The sequence below is a fragment of the Rhinolophus hipposideros genome (assembly GCF_964194185.1).
Source record: "Rhinolophus hipposideros genome assembly, chromosome: 8".
In the NCBI taxonomy this organism is placed as follows: domain Eukaryota; kingdom Metazoa; phylum Chordata; class Mammalia; order Chiroptera; family Rhinolophidae; genus Rhinolophus; species Rhinolophus hipposideros.
In genome coordinates this window covers 52,351,669-52,372,548 of record NC_138054.1, presented here as the reverse complement: position 1 = coordinate 52,372,548, position 20,880 = coordinate 52,351,669, and the positions used below count along the sequence as shown (strand labels likewise).

At 39.3% G+C, this 20,880-nt stretch overlaps 1 protein-coding gene across 1 annotated transcript in view; it reads right to left on the bottom strand.

Moving 5' to 3' along the window:
- Positions 1-580: 580 nt before the first annotated feature.
- LOC308501252 (uncharacterized protein C1orf87) overlaps positions 581-20,880 on the bottom strand; it is a 68,946-nt gene continuing 48,646 nt past the window's right edge. Inside the window, exons 9-12 of the mRNA XM_081057302.1 lie at positions 19,448-19,512; positions 13,709-13,788; positions 10,205-10,412; positions 581-3,384 (exon numbers count right to left, since the gene is read on the bottom strand). Of these exons, the coding sequence (XP_080913428.1) occupies positions 3,224-3,384; positions 10,205-10,412; positions 13,709-13,788; positions 19,448-19,512 (514 nt within the window). The 3' untranslated portion in view covers positions 581-3,223. The remainder of the gene's footprint in view (positions 3,385-10,204; positions 10,413-13,708; positions 13,789-19,447; positions 19,513-20,880) is intronic.

Here is a 20,880-nt window from a genome sequence, read left to right as displayed (position 1 = left end):
GCTGTAAGTCCTTAGGCAAGGCCATTTACTATCCTGAGCCTTAGTTTCTCAACTGTACATTGGGCATGGTAATGCCAACCTAGCTCGGTTACAGTGAAGAGTAAGTACAGGTGAGAGAATGGGGAGCATCATTGTGGGGGATATGGTCTCTGGTCTCCAGGATCCCACTATTTACTGAGCCAACTGTTGATTTAAAAGGTGTCTGTACCTGGAAAAGGCACTTACTGATTTGTCCCATTGAATGGGGTAAACCAAAATACCATGTAAGAATAAAGGAGTTTCCCCTAATGGAGTTTCCCAGTTTCCCCTAATGGAGCATGTCTATGTGCCAGGTATAGTATTTGCAAGCAGTATCTACTTCAATGCGAATGACTCGATGGGGAAGGTAGTGAATTGCTGAGCATCATACATCTGGGAAGAAGTCTGCCTGCTGGAGAGGTCCAGCCTCTGTCATGCCTTCAGTGCTCTTTCCATATTTAGAGGCTGAAGGTTTTGGAAAGTTGGGAAAGACACAGTTGACACCAAGTCTCTCCAGGGCATACTAGAGATTAACCAGCGCACTGCACACAGACACCCATTTAGAAAGGTTTGGCTAGAGAAAGCTGGTCAACATCACAGACACCAGACAACCTCTGCCCAGTGTTTATTAGAAATTCACAATGGCACAGCCACAGTGAGTATACAAAACACCACTGACCTGGGAAAAAAGAGAGAAAAGTAACAGATTTTTCATAAGCAAACCATGAAGGTATCCTAGGATAGAGGTCATAAGATTCTGAAGCACAGTGACCGCAGAGCATTTTCCTGTTTGTGTCCAGTGGTTGTATTGTTCGCTTGATAGCTAAGCTTTTCTTTATGACTTAAGCTGAATTTTCATTCTTTTAAGGTTTACTCAGAGAAAAACTAGTGAGTATTTACTTCTGCAATGTACAAGTCTTGCAAGCACACACACACATGTATGCACACACCACACACACACACACACACACACAAACACACATCCTGGGGTAAAGCAGTGGAGGATTCTAGACAGGAGATGGCCCAAGAGCAAGGACCGCTTGGCTCTAGAAGGCAGCTACATTTCAGAATTTGTTTTTGCTGCCTCGGTAACCTTAGCTCCATATGCCATCTCACATAGACTGTTGTTCAAGCTTCCTGATGCTCAGCAGCAGAGGGAAGGGGCATAAGAAAGGTCCATTTCTACTACATGCAAGGAGTTGTCCAAATGACATGCCTTTCAGTATGTGTAACACTCCTCTGTAAAGATACGACTACTCCCATTTTACAGATGAAAACACTGACGCTCAGGGAGATTAAACAACTTGCCAAGGCTATCACTTACTTACTAGCCAGAGCTGGATTTTGGCTAGTTTTAACGCCTATTTGTTTCCTACTCTCCGTTGAAGTGTGGGTTACGTGGGGGTGGGGGAGGGGCAGTGAGATTGGATCCAGATTTGGCCATGTCTGCCCCACTGTAAAAGTATTCACTCAGTCAACACTACAAAAGCATCGGGAATGCACGCCCTGTAGTCACATCGCTCTGAGTCAGTGGAGTCTCCTCCAGTTGTTTGCCTTCGTGAGTGTGGGGCCTGCCATCGATCAGGAGCTCCACTAGATGCTGGACAGAAAGCACTGAGCAAGGTAAGATCATTGCCCTTTAAGTGTAATAACCTCAGCTTCGTGATTAAGGTGCCCCATCATCCCAACTTCTTTTCCCATCCACTTCCCCACATGCACGTAGGGTATACCGGGGTCTTCTTAAGTATCACGTAACCAGTGTGTTCCAGAATGCCCTAGCTCTCCAGCCAATTATCCACAGGCACAACGCAGCAGCTTTCTTACTTTTCACTTCCCCATTTCCTGACCTGAGAAATGGAGCTGTAAAAACTGCCTATTGTGTTGTCAAAGTCGGATGAAACAAAATATGTCAGATTCTTGGCCCATGGTAGTTGCTCAGCGCATGCTCAATTGTTTGATCTAACATGCTAATTTTCCTCATTTGGTATTTTTTAGCATGAGAAAGCCATGTCTACTTGCTTATCTCCTTGACCTAAAGTGTAGCAAACAGGACCAAAGATTCTAGAACATTGAGAAGTGATCAGTCTGCCTCAAGAGGCATTTTTCTGGATTATAAAAACTAGAGCAGGTTAAACCAGAAGGACCCTAGAGATCCTTTATGTTACTGGATCCAAATTATTTTGTTCTTAACGTTTTGTTCCAAAGATTTTCTGAGGCACTCCACTACATAAAATGGATAAAAGTGGCTGCTCGGAGAACTTTCTGTTTGCTTTTTCCCTTGAACCTAACTCCTTCATGCTGTCCCCAACACAGATTTGGAAATCAGGATTCAGGTCACTCAGCAGTAATGATGGTACTGGGAACACGTTTGTATTTGAAGCTGTGAACCAGTGTTCTTTCAATGAGCTCATGCTACCGGTGTGTTGTGATGTGTGTGTGAGTGTGTGCTGTGTGGGAGGTGAAAACCTGGGGAGGAACGTTATGGATAGAAGAACTACGGGAGCTAGTGGCATTTGGCTCAATTTTCCAGTCAGAGGGAGCAAAGAAGATGCTACCTGTTCCCAGAATCCTTTGTCTAGCACTTGTCTAGTACTTCTATCGAGTACTCTTGGAAAATGTCCCTGGAGACAGTGTAACATCATTTTGTTCTGTACTAGGGAAAATCCTGGACTTGTTCAGAAAACCTCACTTGGCATTCTACTTTGACTCAGTATTAAGATAATATATTGCTAATACTTTTATTTTTCTTACGGTGTGGAAATCCTTCCCAGAATAGTGACTAGAGGAAGAGCTGACTGACTTTCGAAAAACAAGGTATTGAGGACTATTATGTGACAGGCATTTTAGAACATCTAGTGTGGTTTTTACTATACAGGATTGCACAGTTTGCAAAAACACAGTTTGATCAGCAATGTAGAAAACCATGCATTATTAATACTAAGCTTTACTAGAATAGAAGAGGATTTTAAGAAATTGGTTCTTGCCACCTCGGAAGAGAAACCCTTGTGTTTCTCAGATCACACCGAGCTGCCTATGAGCAAGCTTCACAGCCAGAAATCAAGTCCAAGTCCAAAGTGGCTACAATAGCTGCATCAGCCTCCACTCTGACAGTGCCTCCACCGCTACACTCAAGCCGGGGAGAAACACGTGTCTGGGTAAAAAGAGAGATAAAGGAAACATCTGTTCTCACAATATGGGCTTGTTATCATAGCTCCTTTAAGTACCGGAGTGCTGGCTCCAAGAGCATATTTTCTCCGGAACGAAATCTCTTCAAGGCCTGGTCGATTTTCCGAGGGCTCAGGGACAGGTTGTAAATGAGATTGTAGTTGTGAATGAGGCGTTTGGCTCGTTCCTTCTCCAGGGCTCCTGTGATTAGGTCGGGTGAGTGGGAAATTTTTAAAAGAAGATGGAGAAAACAAAAAAGAGAAAAAAAATTAATAAGCTTGAATGACTTCAGAGTAAACACGAAATGCTAATATTTTAAGACTTTCAGCTTCTTAAAAATCCAGTGACATCCTAAAAAGGTATTTCCAGTCCAGCTATGCGTCATATATGTCAGGAATTTGAGGGGGACTTTGGGGAGAGGAAGTGGGGGACCAATAAAATCCATAGTTAGATTCTGAAGCAATTTAAGCTTATTTTTTGTAGTCATAAAATGTTAAAAGCCAATTTTTGAAACAGGTGGGGTACCTGCTAAAAGTAATTTCCTATTGTTCTGGTTTACTTCTGCTTGTGATGTATCCAAACATATTCCTAAACATGCAGTATTCAAACAGCACAGTTTTGAGTATTTCTGGAAATGTATTTACAGTGTGGGTCCCTCCTGCTTGTTGTATAACCACAGGGATATCATGTAACTTCCTGTGGCTCAGAGTCTGGATCTCTATAATAGAGATGGTATTGCTTATCATCGCAGGATGTCCTCTGGTACTCACATGTTACAAGGTGTTTTTCCACGGGAAGATTAGGTAGATTTTGATAGTTACGGAAAAGAATTTAAGTGTAGAACATGGAATCAGCCAAGATAAAAAACTCATTTGCAAGCCCCTGATAGTGACCTTACATATGTAAGATACCGTGCTTGGGAATATAGAGGATTTAGAGAATGATCTGTTACCTCAGAAAGCTCCCCATCCAGTTGGGGCAATAAAATGTGCAAAATGTAACAGTAATAACAGTAATGACTGATATATATGTGTATATATATGTAAATTTTACCATGTTTTAGGCACCCCTGTAAGCATTTTACCAACATTAACTCATTCAATCCTCCTGACAACCCATTTTACAGAGTGAAAAACTGAGGCAAGGAGATGGTAAGTCACTTGCCCAAGGTTGTTTGAGTCTATGCATTAAATTACTCCACTAGACTATAGAATGAGGGGAAAGAAATTGTTTCAAGTTGGGCTTATGTTGTTTCCTAAATATATTCTTTGATTGTGAAGATCTATGCTACAGATGTCAATGAAAAGATTTTAAATATCTTTTATAGGGATGAAAGCTACATCCCTTGCATGTTGCTTCTCTACTTTCCTATACTCATGCAGACTGTAATACTGGTTGTAAAATTCTTTCTCCAAGAGTCCAGAGGCAGTCCCCTGGTCTCTTGCAGAAAGCCACTTCCAGCCCATAAAAGTTCAGTCTAGTGAATACCTGTCATCTCTGTTCAAGCTACCAAGTACTGTTTATATTTGAATATGCAAGTTAAGCGACAATGCTTCCCTCTGAACTCTCCTCCAATGGGCTACACACAGGTGAGGTCCTAATGTGATTTATTCTATTCACTTCTATTCTGTCCTGTATAGTCCTAAACTATGCCATCCCATCCTATCCCAATTTGTTTGTTGTCTTCTATGTAGGCTTATTGTCTGTCTTTCCTATGAGAATGTTGGTCCTTTTCTCTGCAGAAATCTCTTTGAGTTGGTCAATTGTGTCTTTCTAGATCTTTGGGTTAGGTCACTTTTCTTGGTCTGGCCTGGGTTTGACCCCTCAAGACATCTCTCTTCATAAACTGCCTCTGGAAATATAAGTCATGGGCTTTGGAATAAGTGTCTGACTGGGAAAGTTATTTTAACTTTTTGAGCCTCAGTTTCTTCAACTTTAAAATAGGGATAATTGAATTATATGAAAATCAATAAAATCATCAGTGCTTAGCAAAATGCCCAGAACTAGTAAGCACCATTAATGCAGGGATTATTATAGGATAATGATAATAATATCATCAACATTATTTAAAATATAGAAAAGTGTATTTTAATAAGAAGAAATTATTAAAATACCAGGGGTGCCAAAAAATGGACCCTGTGGTCCATTTATACAAGTGGACACTTGGTCAGCGTTGCTCAAGCAGTAATTTGCTGTAATCAGAAGTGTCTGGACGCTGATGGGAACCACTTTGAGCACCTCTTGTAATTGCAGAAGTCAAATGTAACTTGTATTCACCTTTTGTTATTGATATATATTAGTATTACAATTTTGATACAGTTTACCTTTCTTAAAATGTGTATACTTTTTTTTGGCACCTTCTGTATATAAATTAATTTATATTTTAATTAAAAATTAAAAGTAATGTTAAAAAACATCTAGGAATCATCACTGGTGTGTATGGGGATGGGGGGTATTTTCTATTTTCTAAGCTTTACCATTGGTAGGGGATTCCTGCTATCAAACAAAAGTCCATTGACTGAAATTTGTATCTGTCCAATTTACTGTCATTAGGGGCTGCCCAGGACAGCTGCATAAAATAACCCTCCTAATTCATCTTAGTGTTGGAAAGGCTGTCCTCCCACCAGAATCAAAATGAAAGAAATAATGAGAAGAACCTCTTTAACATCCACTTCATTATACAGTTTACAAAGAACTTTCAAATCTCATTTGATCCTGTCTCAAATCTGGGAGGAATCTTTCATTCTTATCAGTCTTATTTTATAGATGAGGAAACAGGCTCAGATAATATAAGTGGCTAGTTTTCAGGACTCAGAAATTGGTGAAGTCTGGACTTGAATCTAGGTTTTTGGTAAAAACAGAGAAAGAAACAAACAAAGCAACAAATAAATACCATATGATTTCACTTATATGTGGAATCTTAAAAACAAAAATAAACAAATAAACAAAAAAAGAAACAAAATCATAGATACAGGGAACAAATTGATGGTTGCAAAATGGAGGGGGCCAGAGGGGTGGGTGAAATAAGGGAAGGGCTCAAGATGTACAAATTGCCAGTTATAAAAACAATCGTGGGGCTGTAAAGTACAGTTTAGGGAATTAGTCAATAACATTATAATAACTATGTATAGTGTCAGATGGGTACTAGATTTATTGGGGTGATCACTTTGTAAGTTATATAAATGTCTAATCACTATGCTGTACACCTAAAACTAATATAATGTTGTATGTAATTGTATGTAATTGAAAATTTAACAAAAAATTAAAGAAACAACAATAGCAACAACAAAAACACCATCTGTTCTTTCTGGTGTGTCATGGGAGTTTGGTATAATGGAAAGTCCAATAGAACTGAGTTTGAATTATGGCTCAACTTCCCACTGGCTATTATTTGATCACTTTGAGCTTGACTTTCTCCTCAGTAAATAGGGACACCAATCCTTTCAGCATGTGGTTGTGTGGAGTTGGTGATGCAGTGCGTGTACAATCCAGGCCCGTGCAGAGAAAGGTTTTAAGGGCTCTCATTGCATTCTGCCCCCTTGAACTCTAAAATACTTTGTATCCAGCCTTTAGTGTACTGGAAAAATGCTAAATTTACCATTCAGCCAAACATTTATCTCAACTACCCTTCTTTCTTTAGAAAACACGACCAATTATTCAGTCATTCCTTATTGCTTCTCCTCAAGGATATTTTCTTGACAACCCCCATTAGAGAATAAGCACAAAGTAGGTTCCCAGAAATGCTAAGTTGATGATGGATGGTCTGCCTTCATCCTGGATGAAGAACACCCTGGCCTACATATTTCCTTGCACATAATAAAGAACAGTGATTCATCAGTGGGCAAAGTATGTATCATCTGCTCAGTGTCTAGAATGGGGCCGTGGTGGTCTGTTAAATACTGTGGTTTAATAAACCAACAAAATGACCTCAGTTAATCCTCTTTCCTCATTAAAGATAGTTATAGATATTCCCAGATCTGGCTGACACGTTCTTTGGCTGTTGAACTAATGAATTTCATAGAAACAGAGAAAACAGGCATAAATAGTGAAGAGGCCATAAGAAAAGCATTTCAAATCTGCCGGAATCTGCCTCCAAAGTCAACAAAAGTCCGTTTTTTCCTTAGAACATTTCAGGAGTATGAGAAAGGATCCAGTCTTTGGGGAGTCTCTTAGCAACGAAGTTTATCATCCATCATTGTAAATCAGCATTTGTTTCTCTAGAAATGTCTTTTCTTTCTACGCTGTATTTTGTTTCGATTTTGTTTGTAACCTCATCACCACCCTCATGGTCCTGGTATGAATACCTAGACTTACGAGTATTTCAATAATCCCTTGATCTCCTTTTTTCCAGTATCTTCTCAAAATTATCCATCTCAGCTTTCATTGTGTTCTCCTCTGGTAGAACCTTTGGTGGATACTGGGTAGAGAATAAAGCCCCACCCGAGCCCTCAGGATTCATAATAGGGTCTCAGTTTCACTAACCTCCAGTCCTCTCTTGTTCACTGTGTTCTCCCTCATACTCATTCCCACCTTCTAACCTTTGCAGAAGATGATTTCATACTTGGAATGCCCTACCTAGCTATCCAAAGTTTACCTGTCCTCAAGGCTAATCTCAAGCTCTCTCTTGCATGGAACGCATCTGAGTACCCCAGCTCACAGTAGACAATGAGCTTCTGTTCTTCTCTCTTTCCTTGGGACTCTAACTCTTATTTATGTCTGTAATTATGATACTTTCCTATATGCCGTCTAAAAACGTACATTGGCATTTAACTATTGCCAGTCTCTCTGTCTTACCTTCCTACTTAAATGCTCTTTGAGGCCAGAGACCATGTCTCATTCTTTCTCATTTCCCTCCTGGTCCAGGCTCTAGTACAGTGCTGGGCTCATAACATACATTTAATAAATGATTTTCTAATTCAGCTAAATACATTTTCATTTAAAATTTTTATTTGTCCTTTTCTTTGGTATAATTATTAAGTCTTTGGGTATTGTAGGGTAGTTATTCTTCATATGGTCTAGCATTAATTTGGTTTGAAAATTCAAAACAAAATGAAACAAAAACAAAAACACACAGAGAGAGTGAAAAGACAGGCATGGCTATTGTTATATGATTACGTCTAGAAAGTACTAGCGTGCACACTGACTTTTTAAAAAAAATTAATTATTTCCAGTTTTACTGAGATATAACACAGTATAAGGTTACGGTGTACAATGTGATGATTTGATACATGTATATATTGCAAAATGTTTACCACAATCAGGTTAGTTAACAAATCCTTTACTTCACATAACTACCATTTTGTCGTTATTGTTATGGTGAGCACATTAAAGTTCTACTCTCATACCAATTTTCAAGTATACTGTGCAGTATTGTTTACTAGTCACCATACTGCACGTTAGACCCGTGGGACTTATTCATCTTATAACTAAAAGTTTGTACCCTTTGACTAAAATCTCCACATTTCCGTTAGCAACCACAATTCTATTCTCTGAGTTTGATGTTTTCTATGAGTTTGATGTTTTCAGACTCCACATATAATACACTAACTCTTCATGAACCACAGTGTGTGATTCAAATACAACAGTTTCAGTCCACGTGCTTTTGTGTATGCTCCCTCCTTTCCATTCCCCAAGTCTCTGAGTTCTAGAATACATTCTCTCTCACTTGGACATTGCGGTAGTGTCCTTTCTCCTTTTCCTGCTTTCCTTTTCTCTTTTATTCATTCACAGCCATCAAGGATCTTTCTGAAATACAACTTCATCACATCCTGCTTAGAAACCCACAACGCTACTTACTGTCTTTGAATTAAGTCCAAATGCCCTGTTCTGACATCTAAGAGCTTTCTAGATCTGGCCCCATCCCATACCTCCACCTTTATCATTTAATATTCTTCTTTTTAAATTTTTAATTAATTTTTATTTTTAAATTACAGTTGACATGCAATTAATATTCTTCTTAATAGTCCCTATATTCTATCCAAACCAAACTCTTTGCATTGAGCTTCACATATAACACTTTGCTTGGCCAACTTGCACCTTTGCCAGAAAAGGCCTTCTATTTTATTCCTTTGTATACAAGCTGCACTTTATCTTTAATGATCCATTTCCAATTGTGATCCATTCCCTGATCACTTCACCAGGAAGGAATTCTCCTTTCTCTGAACAACCACATAGCACACTCTAATGGCATTTCCCACCTTCCATCTTGGAGTTAGTTATTTATGTACATTCATTCATTTATTTGTTGCCTCAAAAAAAAAAAAGGTAAACAGATTTGTGCAAAGAGCTGGGGATAAAAAAGGAATAGTCTGCTGGTGAGATAGTACTAAGCCTCCAAAAAAAAATACAATATATCAAACATGAGAATGAATATTAAAGAACTCTAAGAAGCCAGATAAAGGTTTGCCTAGATCTGTCTGGGAAAATCAGGGGAGTCACAGAGGAGTGGGGCTTGAGTTCCAACATATAAGATGTTTAGGCATTAATTAGCCAGGTAGACAAGATGGGGAGATGAAGGGGATAAGGTAGGTAGAGGACAGGCAGACAGCTCAGATGGAGGGCATAAAATTAGAAAAGGCAAGTCATAGAAGAAAGAAAGGCGAGTCTGAAGAAGGCAAGTTATTCATTATGAATGGGTAAAATATGCTGACATAATAACAGTTGAAGGAGAAGAGATTCGTCAGGTGGACAGGGACCAGATTTTGCCTTGCTCAGAAGTTTGGAATTCAGCCTATTAGCAGGCGTGCTGCAATATTTCTATTAGGGACAAGATCAGATTGTGGGTTAGACTCAGGTAGTAGAATGGTGAAAGGATCAGAGACACAAAGAAACTACAACTAACCTGGGGATGGGAAATTTGTGTCTGATTCAGCTTGGTATTTCCTGATTGTGCTCAGCACAGTTCCAGGCACATGGTTTATATATAAAGTGTATTTGTGAAGAAATGAAAGAAAATGAGGTATCCAATTTCAGACCAGAACACAAAGAGGAAGGTACATCTGCTCTAAGCTTCATACTTCACCTGTATTACTCAGGTCACACAGGTAGAGGGCATTTTCTAGCTTCCTGAACCTGTCGATCCATGTCTCACATTCTTCATACTTGTTCTTCATCACTGGATTAACAAAAGGCTGGGAGACTGGCCTGATCGTCAGAAGACTCAGGGGATCTTTAGGAGCTGAAGTCTCAGCAGGAAGGTTTTCTGGCTGCAGCTTCTCGTCTGGAGTTTTCTACCAAAATAACACAAACATCTCACTGGCAGCACATTCACCACCCAGAACTCCTGCAGTCTTTTGGCAAAAGACGAGGCCACACAACCAGTAAGATTTATTGCAAGGTCTGGCTTTGTAAAGCTAGGGGGACGAGTTTCAAATCTTTAGTGCAATAGAGCCATATCTGCCAAGTGTTGTTGGATATAAACTACTATGGTGAGTGTTTTTTGTTTTTTAAGGAGAAGGGTGAAATCATGACTTTATTTGCATTTCTTATTTATACAAAGCAAAGGTTTTTGTGACTACCTAAGACATCTCACGATGTTCTGCTCTGCTTTATACTAGTAGGATTCACAGGCGGTGGGTTTCAGGAAATGCTTATAATTTCTTGGTGGGAAAAACCTCTGGATCATGAGTGTGAAGTTCTTGACAAAGAGTGATTGAAATACTAGTGATATTACCTTAGGCTCATGGGCTCATTATAATGGAGCACTTCTAGTTCTGTCTGTCCTATTCATTTAACAAAGGAAGTTGAAGCCCAGAGAATGAAAGTGACTTACTAAGATCATACTATAAATGGTAGACACAAAACTAGAATGAGTGTATAGAGGTTATGTCTAGCTTATCTTGGTATCCTAATGCCATGTCCAGTACAAAATAGAGATGTTTTTAGAATAAATAGACAAACAAGTCCCAGCAGTGCTGTGTAAAACATTCTGTCACTTACCATGTAGAGAGAGTGGGCATTTATTGTTTGATCTGCCCAACCCCACTTTACAGCAAGTGCCGCTCCTGCCCATCCACATGGTTGTAGAGAGAACTGCTGTGTGTCTAAGTATTTAGTACAGGATAGGGTGTCTAATGCAAAATGGGCCAATGATCACATTGACCAGTGATTTGGGAAGTATTAGGGAGAGATAAAGACAGAGAGCTAGACAAGGGGAGATCTACTCTAACAGGTTTTCCACTCTGTGTACTGGAAATGTGAAAAAGCTGATCTGCTGAGAAAGATATAGATCGATGATCGATTGATCGATTGATCGATAGATAGATAGATAGATAGATAGATAGAGAGATGATAGGAGAGATATGAAGCTGACAGCAGAGAAGAAAGAAAAGCTATAGGAAGTTATGATGTTCAGGTTCCTAATTTTAGATCCCTGTTACATTTCTATCCGTAGGTAGCATAATATGTTTCTCTATCTTTCCAACAAATTAAGTTGGTAGAGTTGGTTCTGTTAATTGTAATACAAATCATCTTAATTAGTTCACCATAGAATTATGCCTCTAACTTTTGCATACCATCTTGCTTCCACCAACTTGCAATACCTGAGTTTCTTTAATTTTGTCCTTTTGTCTCAAACTTCTCACATGTAAGCTAAGAAAATCCCATAGCTCTAAATAATAGTAATTGCAATAAGAAGCTACATTTTTGAGTTCGCTAATAAACATGGATTAAGCTACTTCTGGGGATGGGAAGATTTGTTTTGTTTGAAATAATAGAATGTTATGTGAAATTGTACCGATATCGATAACCAGCAACCAGTAAATTTTAAGAGATTAATATAAAAACATGCTACTTTGATAAAATCAATTTTGGGAACATCTGAAAGCTTCATAAAGGAAATAGAATAGTGAGTCTTATACTTGTTAGAGCTTTGGACCACTTTAGAAATCTGAGGAAATCTTTAGATAATCTACCCAAGTAAATGCATACATTTGCATACAGTTTGGTGGATGATTTTGGAAAGTTCAAAGAGATCCTTGGATGTGAGAAACTGATTTTAAATAATTTTATATTCCTTCAGATAGTTCAACACTTTGACCATTAAAGATAGGGGAAGGGGAAATTTGTATGGACCTGAATTAGGCTCAACTTGTTCGCTCGCTTACTCACTTACCCACTCACTCACTCACACAACTTAGGCTTTTATGGTACCGCTGTGTCCGAATGAAGTCCAACGTTCCTTGTTTGGCACATAAGACCATTCAAGTTCTTGTTCTTCCTTACCTCCTTTCAATCCTACTTTTACATCTTTTTCTCCAGCCACATAAAAGCAGAACAAAATGAGACTGTTTTATGCCTTATACATTCTGTTTCCTCTGTTGTAAGCCCTTCTCGCCACCTGTGCCTCAATTGGTTGGGCTCCTACTCATCCTTAAAGACCCCAGTCATATTTTACTTCATGTGGGAAGCCTTCCCTGACAGTCCCAGGCTTGGTGAGGGGAAGTTCTTCATTGCCCCTTTATCCATTGCAGTATTTACTACAGGATTTTATAATTGTCTGTTAGAATACTTCTCTAACAGGTCTGGAGACTCTGCCTATGTGATGGTCATTTGTGTATCTTCAAGGTCTGATTAGTGTCTGGCACATAGTTGGTTCTTAAGACATGTTTACTGAGTGAATAAGTGAATGAATGAATGATTTTCTATGGGACACGTAGAAAAGTTACTTTACCAAACCTCTGCTTCAATTTCCGTTTCTAAAAAGTGGGACAATGAATGCTGCTTATACAGCAATGTGAGAAGAATTAATTATTGCAGAGATGCAGTGAAATCCTCAAACAAGAGGCAAAATAAAAGAGCAAAGTATATTTTTTTATAATCTTATTCACAACAGACTTAACACTCAGGGAGAAAAGCATTTGCTGTTGTTTCTTGCGTGGTAAGTGGCTTGCCAAAATGGATACTATTTTCTAAAATATTTCAAAGTGTGAAGTGTATGAAGAGGCCTCCCGTCATTTTAAGATGAATTATGTTCTAATCCAGGCATTTAAAAAACAACAACAGAAAAACTCAGGCTGGTTTTCAATCCTGTCTGCATCTTCTCCTGGCTAAGGAGAATATTAAAACAGATTTTAACTGCTTGCCAGATTTTTTTTTTTAAATCAAAGAGACTATTATATTTTAAAATGTGATGTTTGGTGAAAAGTTCACCCTCAGTTTCTGGAAGCTGGATGTTAAAATCGGTCTGCAACCACCCTTTATTTTGATGGCAGCTGGTAAATTGGTCACAGGCTTTGGAAGGACACCTGTACACATGCTACAAGTTCAATTTCTTGGGGCCAGTATCAAGCCCGTCACCAAGTGGAGATGAGCGGTCTCTGCACACATACCAGCTAGGACAGGAACCAAGCCACACTCTTGGAGTTCTGCTGCCTCCCTTCTCTGATGGAAGAAAGTCTCAAAGTCAAAGACAGTCTGACATCAAGGCACTGGGTGGACATCAAAGAGGACCCCACCCAGCATCAGAGACTAGAAGGTGAAGCATCGATGAAGCCCTTCCCCAAGCTCTATATACCCAGGTGCATACCATGTGTTCAGTTTTGCCTTGAGACACCTCAGGAACTTCAGGCTGCACTGGAGTGGCAGAGGTTTCCTTTCCTTTCCTTCCTGGACAAGAAAGAAAAAGTGGTAGGGTTTCGTTTGGTCTCTTCATTTTCATACATACACGCATACACCCAGGCAGAGAAGATGTGGAGGCTCTGCTGTATGGCTGGCACCATGTTAGAGTGCGGGGATATACGGATGGGCAAGAAAGCACTGATTCCTGCCCTGCTGAAGCTCATAAAGGGGAAGTAGATGCTAAGTAATTAACAAAGTCATCATGTAATTACAAATTACCATAAACATAAAAAAAGAAAATGTGAAAATAAACTTATTTTGGAGTATGCGTGGGAGTGGTGGAGGATCAGGGAAGGCTTCTTGGATGAAGTGACTCTTAAACTGGGGACCTGAAAGATGAATAAGAGTTTTTAGGTGAAGGTGATGGTGAGGGTGCACATGGAGCCGAGAGTTCCAGATAAGCAGAGATAAGAGCCTGTAGAACCTCCCTGAGTCAGGAGGACCGGGAGTGGGAAGGGGCCTCTTCAGGTGGTCCTGCCTCTCATAGAGAAACAAGCACTGCTGCCCCTCTCCACACAGATGTGTGCCTGAAGGATCAGGTGAAACATTTGTCTTCTCCCTTCCTTGCTCCTTTCAATGGTCAGAGGTCCTATGTGGGAAGAGGTTTGAACAGTATCCCTAAACTTGGGATTCTGCTGTCCAGGTATGACTTGCTCAGTCGGCTGCCTTCATGGATTAAAGATATAGCCTTAGGATGCAGGAAAAAGACATGAAAACCTTTTGCTGAAGTCCTGTAAGGCTTATTGTGGGTATCCCTCATTCATCACTCAGCCTTTCCATCAGGCTTGAGGATGTATTCATTTATTTCACACATCTGTGGGATGACCACAGAGCATAGAGTTCTGGGTACTTCAGCTGCAATATTTAGTGCATAATTCAAATATGCCATTAACAAATACATATTGCTTTTGAGTTGGGTTTCACTATTTTCAGTAAAAATGGTTCAAACGATACATTTTAAACAAAAGGTAGAGGCCAGCAGTGTAACCTAGTGGTGGAGAGAAGAGGCTCTGAAGCCAGATGCCTTGGGTTTGAGTCCTGGCTCCTTTCCCTATTAGCTGCATGACCTTGGGCAAGTTACTTGTCTTCTTTGTGTCTCAGTTTCCACTTCTGTGAAATGGGAATAATACTACCTATAAGTTATTGTGAGGATTAAATGGACTAGAAAATGTAAAGCAAATACCGGAGCATAGCAAGTGCTCAATAAATGTTAACTAATAGAGTTATTTATGTAAGGATGTTTATATAAATAAATTCACCTGTCATATTAAAAAAAACATTTGTTAGACTTTTAACACTGCACCTGTGAATTATTATGAATCTTCTTCCTCAGTTTCTTGATGGAGAAAACAATGTGATTTCATTATCTTTTCTGAAACCCCATTACCCAGCATTAGAATAAGTAGTCAATGCATGGTTGTTGACTAAATGAATAACCATGTGCCCCAACTCGGAGTTTGGAAAATAAAATCACTGACTATACGTTCTGTTTCTCCAATTCCATTCCTTTTCAGGCCTTAGGAGAGAAGGAATTTTCTCTATATTTCTTTATCCTCCCATAGCTAACTCACGCTATCTCAACTAAAACTTAATAGATACTTAATGAGGATCACGATGACAGCAAGTTAGGGCAGCCCCTTCCTGGCAGCTCTAATTTAATCTGCTGAAAATTTAAGTTGTCATGGGAACTCATTATCACCTAGTAGCATTGGCCCCTGCTTATTTTACCCAGTATGTGAAATAAAGCTTTCTGTTTCCTACAAGTGAAAAAAAGGTTAAAATTACCCTGAATCATAGAATTGGTAAGTTAAAAGGATTCTAGAAACAGTACATAGCATAGGGCAGCAAGATGACTTTTGGTGTCAGACCTGAACGCTAATCCCGATTCTTCCTTTTACAGATGCACGCTTTCTGTCAGTTTGTGAAAAGGAGATGATACCAGTAATTTGCAGTGATGTGAAGATTTTAAATAATTACCTACACAAAATACTTAACACAACAAGAAACTCCATACATGGACGTTTTTGTGTGTTATTATTATTTTATGACCTTAAGCAAATCTAGTTTCCCCAGAGAAGAGGACTTAACATTAATTACGAAGTGCCAGGCATTTTTCTGGGCACTGATCTTATGCATTACCCCCTTTAGTATCAGCTCTAGAACTGAGACTTTGTCCCGGTCCAGTTTCTCTCTACTGCCTGCACTTCTAAAAGAACAATTAGGAGACAATACACGCTGGTCTCCCTGGTCTCTTAAGCTTCCCTGTCTCCCTCCTAATACATATAAGCATATAAGAAGGTAATGATTTGCACATGTAAAAATTATTTGAGAAACCCCAAGGCACAGCTATTTTTTTTCTTTCTAACACAGCAGGAAGGATAAATAATGACCATCTGTCTAGTCTGCCAGTTGAGGATTTGTACTGGAGGGAATAAGCCAAGCTGGCTTCTAGAGATTTCCAGGTGTTGGAAGGGCCAGGTTTTATAGGGCTTCCCGTGGATTCTGATGGCTACACGGCCAGCGCTCCCATCTCCTTGTCTGGCCTTCCCTCACTAATGACTTGAAATCCGTGGTCTTCAGTGCCGGCTGCTAATATGCTCCCACCTGGGAAGCTTTAAAAATTACCAATGCTAGGTGTCACATCGGGCCAATTAAATCAGAATCTCTAGGGGTGAGAACCCAGCTCAGAATTCTAAAGAATTCCCTAGGTAATTCTAAAGTAAAGTCAGGACAGATAACTGATTTAAGTAATGGCTTCTGGCCTGATCTACTGATGGAGGCTTTTGAGAGAAGGAAAGTAATACATGTTCAACATCTATATATGCCAGACATTCCCCACATATTTTCTTATGTAATCTAAAGAAGAGCCCTGAGAGGTAGAAACTATCTCCATTTGACAGATGAGGAAACTGAGCAATGAAAGTTTCAGTTACTTGCTTATGACAACAGAGGTTGGGTTATGTCTGGGATTCTAACTCCTTCATTCATCACAAACACAATCATTTGTTAAGTGCTTACTATACGCTAGGCACTGTGCTAGGCACTATGGTACAACAATGAACAAGACAGAATCTTCTCATGGAGTGTTCATTCCATTGGGGAGGGCAAACAAATAGATACGTAAAAACATGTCAAGTAGTGATCAATGCTATAAACACAACTAAAGCCAATTATGGGCATAGAAAGTAATGGCAGTTGCTATTTTAGGTAGGAAATTCACCAAAGTCCTCTCTGAAGTGACATTTAACTATGTTTTAACAGAAATCTTTAAACAATTAAAAATTAATTAATGAAAAACCATCAATCCGTCAATAAATAGAGCCATGTGTGGAGAAACAAGGGAGAAAGCCATGCACGTGTTTGGGGAAAGAGCATTCCAGCAAAAAGCTATGGCAAGGCCAAATATATTGAAGGAGGAGTGTTTGGTGCATTCAAGCAATAGCTGAGAAGACAGCTTAGCTGACCCAGGATGAAAAGTGAAGAGAAGGTTAAGTATTCACAGAACTAAAGGGCCTCCTGGGCCTTGCCGGTGGCGAGTTGATTTTTTTTCCTTCCCCTCATAGTGATAGCAATTATATTTTGCTTTGTGAGGACCACACCTCCCTCAGCCCAGTACTGTGGTTTGGTAAGAATGACGCCAGTTCCAGCTCCAAGCTTGGTCTCAATTAGTTGAAGACTAGGGTGGGCCTCAAACCCACTGAATAGCCTTTATATGAAAAAGGAGAGGTGAATTTAGAAACAGGGACACAAAACAAGACATGGTAAGAGAACACCCTCCCTACTCACCTGATCTGGCCCCCAATGACTTATTTCTTTACCCGAAGGTAAAGGAAATATTGAAAGGAAGACATTTTGATGACATTCAGTACATCAAGAGTAATATGATGACAGCTCTGATGGCCATTTCAGAAAAACAGTTCCAAAATTGCTTTGAAGAGGAAGGTCATGTGAAGATAGATGCAGGGTTTGGAGTTATGCAAACACAAGCCAAGGAATGGCTGGGGCCACCCAAAGCTGGAAGAGGCAAGGGAGGACCCTTTTTTAGAGCTTTCAGAGGGAACATGGCACTGGCTGACATGATTAATTTCAGACTTCTAGAACTGAGAGAGAATAAATTCCTATTAATTTTAGCATCCAGTTTGTGGCCATTTGTTATAGCAGCCCTAAGGAAATGAAGATACTCACCATCCTTTTTGTGCTATTTCAATCTTCCAATACTTGTATAACCAATCCCTTAATTCCCCACTGTAAATTCCTTCTCTTTGACATACTAGTACAGTTTTAGTTTTTCTGCTGCAATACAAACTGACATACTGCCCCTTCGAACTCTCAGTACCTTGTATTTTGATCCAAAGAGTAATCAGTAAATGGTTGGTGGATATCGTAAACAGAGAAATGGTAACAGCAGATTAATATCAATGCATATTTTTCACCTGTCATATTTAAAACTTGCTAACTGCTAAATATTTTGCCCAACTCATCCTTATAATTTCACTTACTATGTCTTGGAAATCTTCCTTATCAGGATAGCCATGTTAGTTTTACAGCTGCATAGTATTACCAATTGAATATACTGTAGTTTAATTAAATGGTTCCTGAAGGATCTTTTTATGTTTTCCATTTTAAAAACATTTAAAAATGCAAAAATGCTGCAATAAACATATATGAGGTTTGACAATTAAGTTCGTGAGCTTGTTGCAAAGATGTTGTTAATCTATTTTTGCTATCAGAGGATTATTCATTATGAATTTGTGCCAACTGGACAAACAGTTAACCAAGTTTACTATTTGGAAGTGCTGAAAAGGCTGCCTGAAAATGGTAGACAACCTGAACTTTTCGCCAATTCATGGCTCTTGCATCACGACAATGCACCAGCTCACACGGCACTGTCTGTGAGGGAGTTTTCAGCCAGTAAACAAATAACTGTGTTGGAACACCCTCCCTACTCATCTGGTCTGGCCCCCAATGACTTCTTTCTTTACCAAAGATAAAGGAAATATTGAGAGGAAGACATTTTGATGACATTCAGGACATCAAGGGTAATACGACAACAGCTCTGATAGCCATCCCAGAAAAAGAGTTCCAAAATTGCTTTGAAGGGTGGACTAGGCGCTGGCATCAGTGCATAGCTTCCCAAAGGAAGTAATTGGAAGGTGACTGCAGTGATATTCAACAATGACGTATGTAGCACTTTTTCCAAGATGAGTTCGTGAATTTAATTGTCAAACCTGTGTGTGTGTGTGTGTGTGTGTGTATAAATCTTGGAAAGGTTTTTTTTGTTTTGTTTTGTTTTTGTGAGATATCCATAGGATATTTACCTAGCTGTGGGATTTTTAGATCTAAAGGACTGTGTGACTGAAGTTCTAACAAATAGCACCAACTTCTATAAGTGTATTGTGTTCACCGTAAAAGGCTATCACAAGAGAATCGTTCATAATGTACTAACACTTGGAGAGTTATGCCTTTTATGATCTAGCTGGCCCAAATGAATCACCATTAAGTTGATTCTCACTTCCATTTTTTCTTCACTGGTGAGCCATTTACATTTCTGGGAGGAATGAGATGGCATCTAACAAGCTAAGCAGCAGAACCAGCCATTGCCCTGGGAAACGTGAGGTCCCCTGAGGAACAATATTGCTGAACTCACCTGTAGGCAAATCAGATGACAAATCAGAGCAAGCTCTGCTCAACAACTCAACAAAATTCTGCCATCTGTGCAAGAAAAGGAGACATAATATTGATGTTCAATATCATTGCTATGGTAGACTGTCCAATAAAGCTTGAAGTTTATATTGATAGTTTTGAAGGAACTTTTTGATACCTGTATCATTCTGGGTACAATGCAGGAAACAGAAACTCCTTTACGTATCTCTATGAGAAAGGGCTTTAATATAAGGAATCAGGTGCTCACAAAATGATGCAAGCACCGGTAGAATGGAGGTTGATATCTACTGCTAGGTTTAGGGTTGGGCATCAGCAGGTATAGTCCAGAAACTAGGGAACTGCAAGAAATTCTGATGTCTCAGTTACCCCTGACCATGAGGTTGTTGAGTAGACAACACAAAGTGCATTTTGGCCACTGGAAAAAGTGATGCCTGCCAGGATCTGGAATTGCTACTACTTCAGGAAAACAAATAAATACTTAAAATGTCTCTGCGACCCTCCCCACCCCCTTCTGTCTTTCAAATCTCATGCAATTGTATCTCACTGGTGGAACTTAAAGCCATTCCAGAACCTTGATGTCAAGGGAATTTTGGAAATATTCTTTTTAGCCTTCCCAAGTATGAGAAGTATTGCCACACTGATGACTTAAATGACTTAAACACTGATTGCAACATTGATGATTTAAATGTGAGATTGGCGTCTGGTTGCTGTAACATGCACTGTAATTCTAATCGCGGAAGTAGGTGCCTCTCTCCCCATATCAAGTCAAAAACATGATGACTGGAGGACAAGGTCTGTGAGTCTGATTCTAGATTCAGGCAGATCGGAGTTCAAATTGAACTTCAACTGAATTTATGTTAAGTTAAAACAGCCTTCAATGAGCATTCTGAGTTCTTTGTGTTCATTAGCTCATTTAATTGAAAAAAGTACTTTATGAGTCATGTAAATAACTTGCCCAAGGACACTGATCAATGGGGCAACCAATATTTAAACCCTGGCTGTCTGACTCCAAATCCTCGGCCCTTGGCCATTGTAGTGCTACATATGAATGTAATATAACTGGGCTTCAGTTACATTTTTTTTCCCCTTTGGAATTTCATGAACAAAGCTCCACTGTCTTCTGACATTTATTATTGTAGAAGTATGAGGTCAGTCTGATTTTTGTTCATTTATAATTAATTTTTTTCCTTTATTTGCTTTGGTTTAATTTTGTTATTGTTTTGGCCTGGATCCTTAAATATTTTTCTTTGTCTTTGTAATAGAAAAGTTTTGTCAGGATTAACATGGATACATTTTTTTTCTTAATTCAGTTTAGATGATAGTGAATCCTTTCAATCTGTACACAGAAGGTTTTTTCTTTTTCCCATCTTGGCAAAGTTTCTTCAGTTGTAACTTTTGTTACTTCTTGTGCAATTT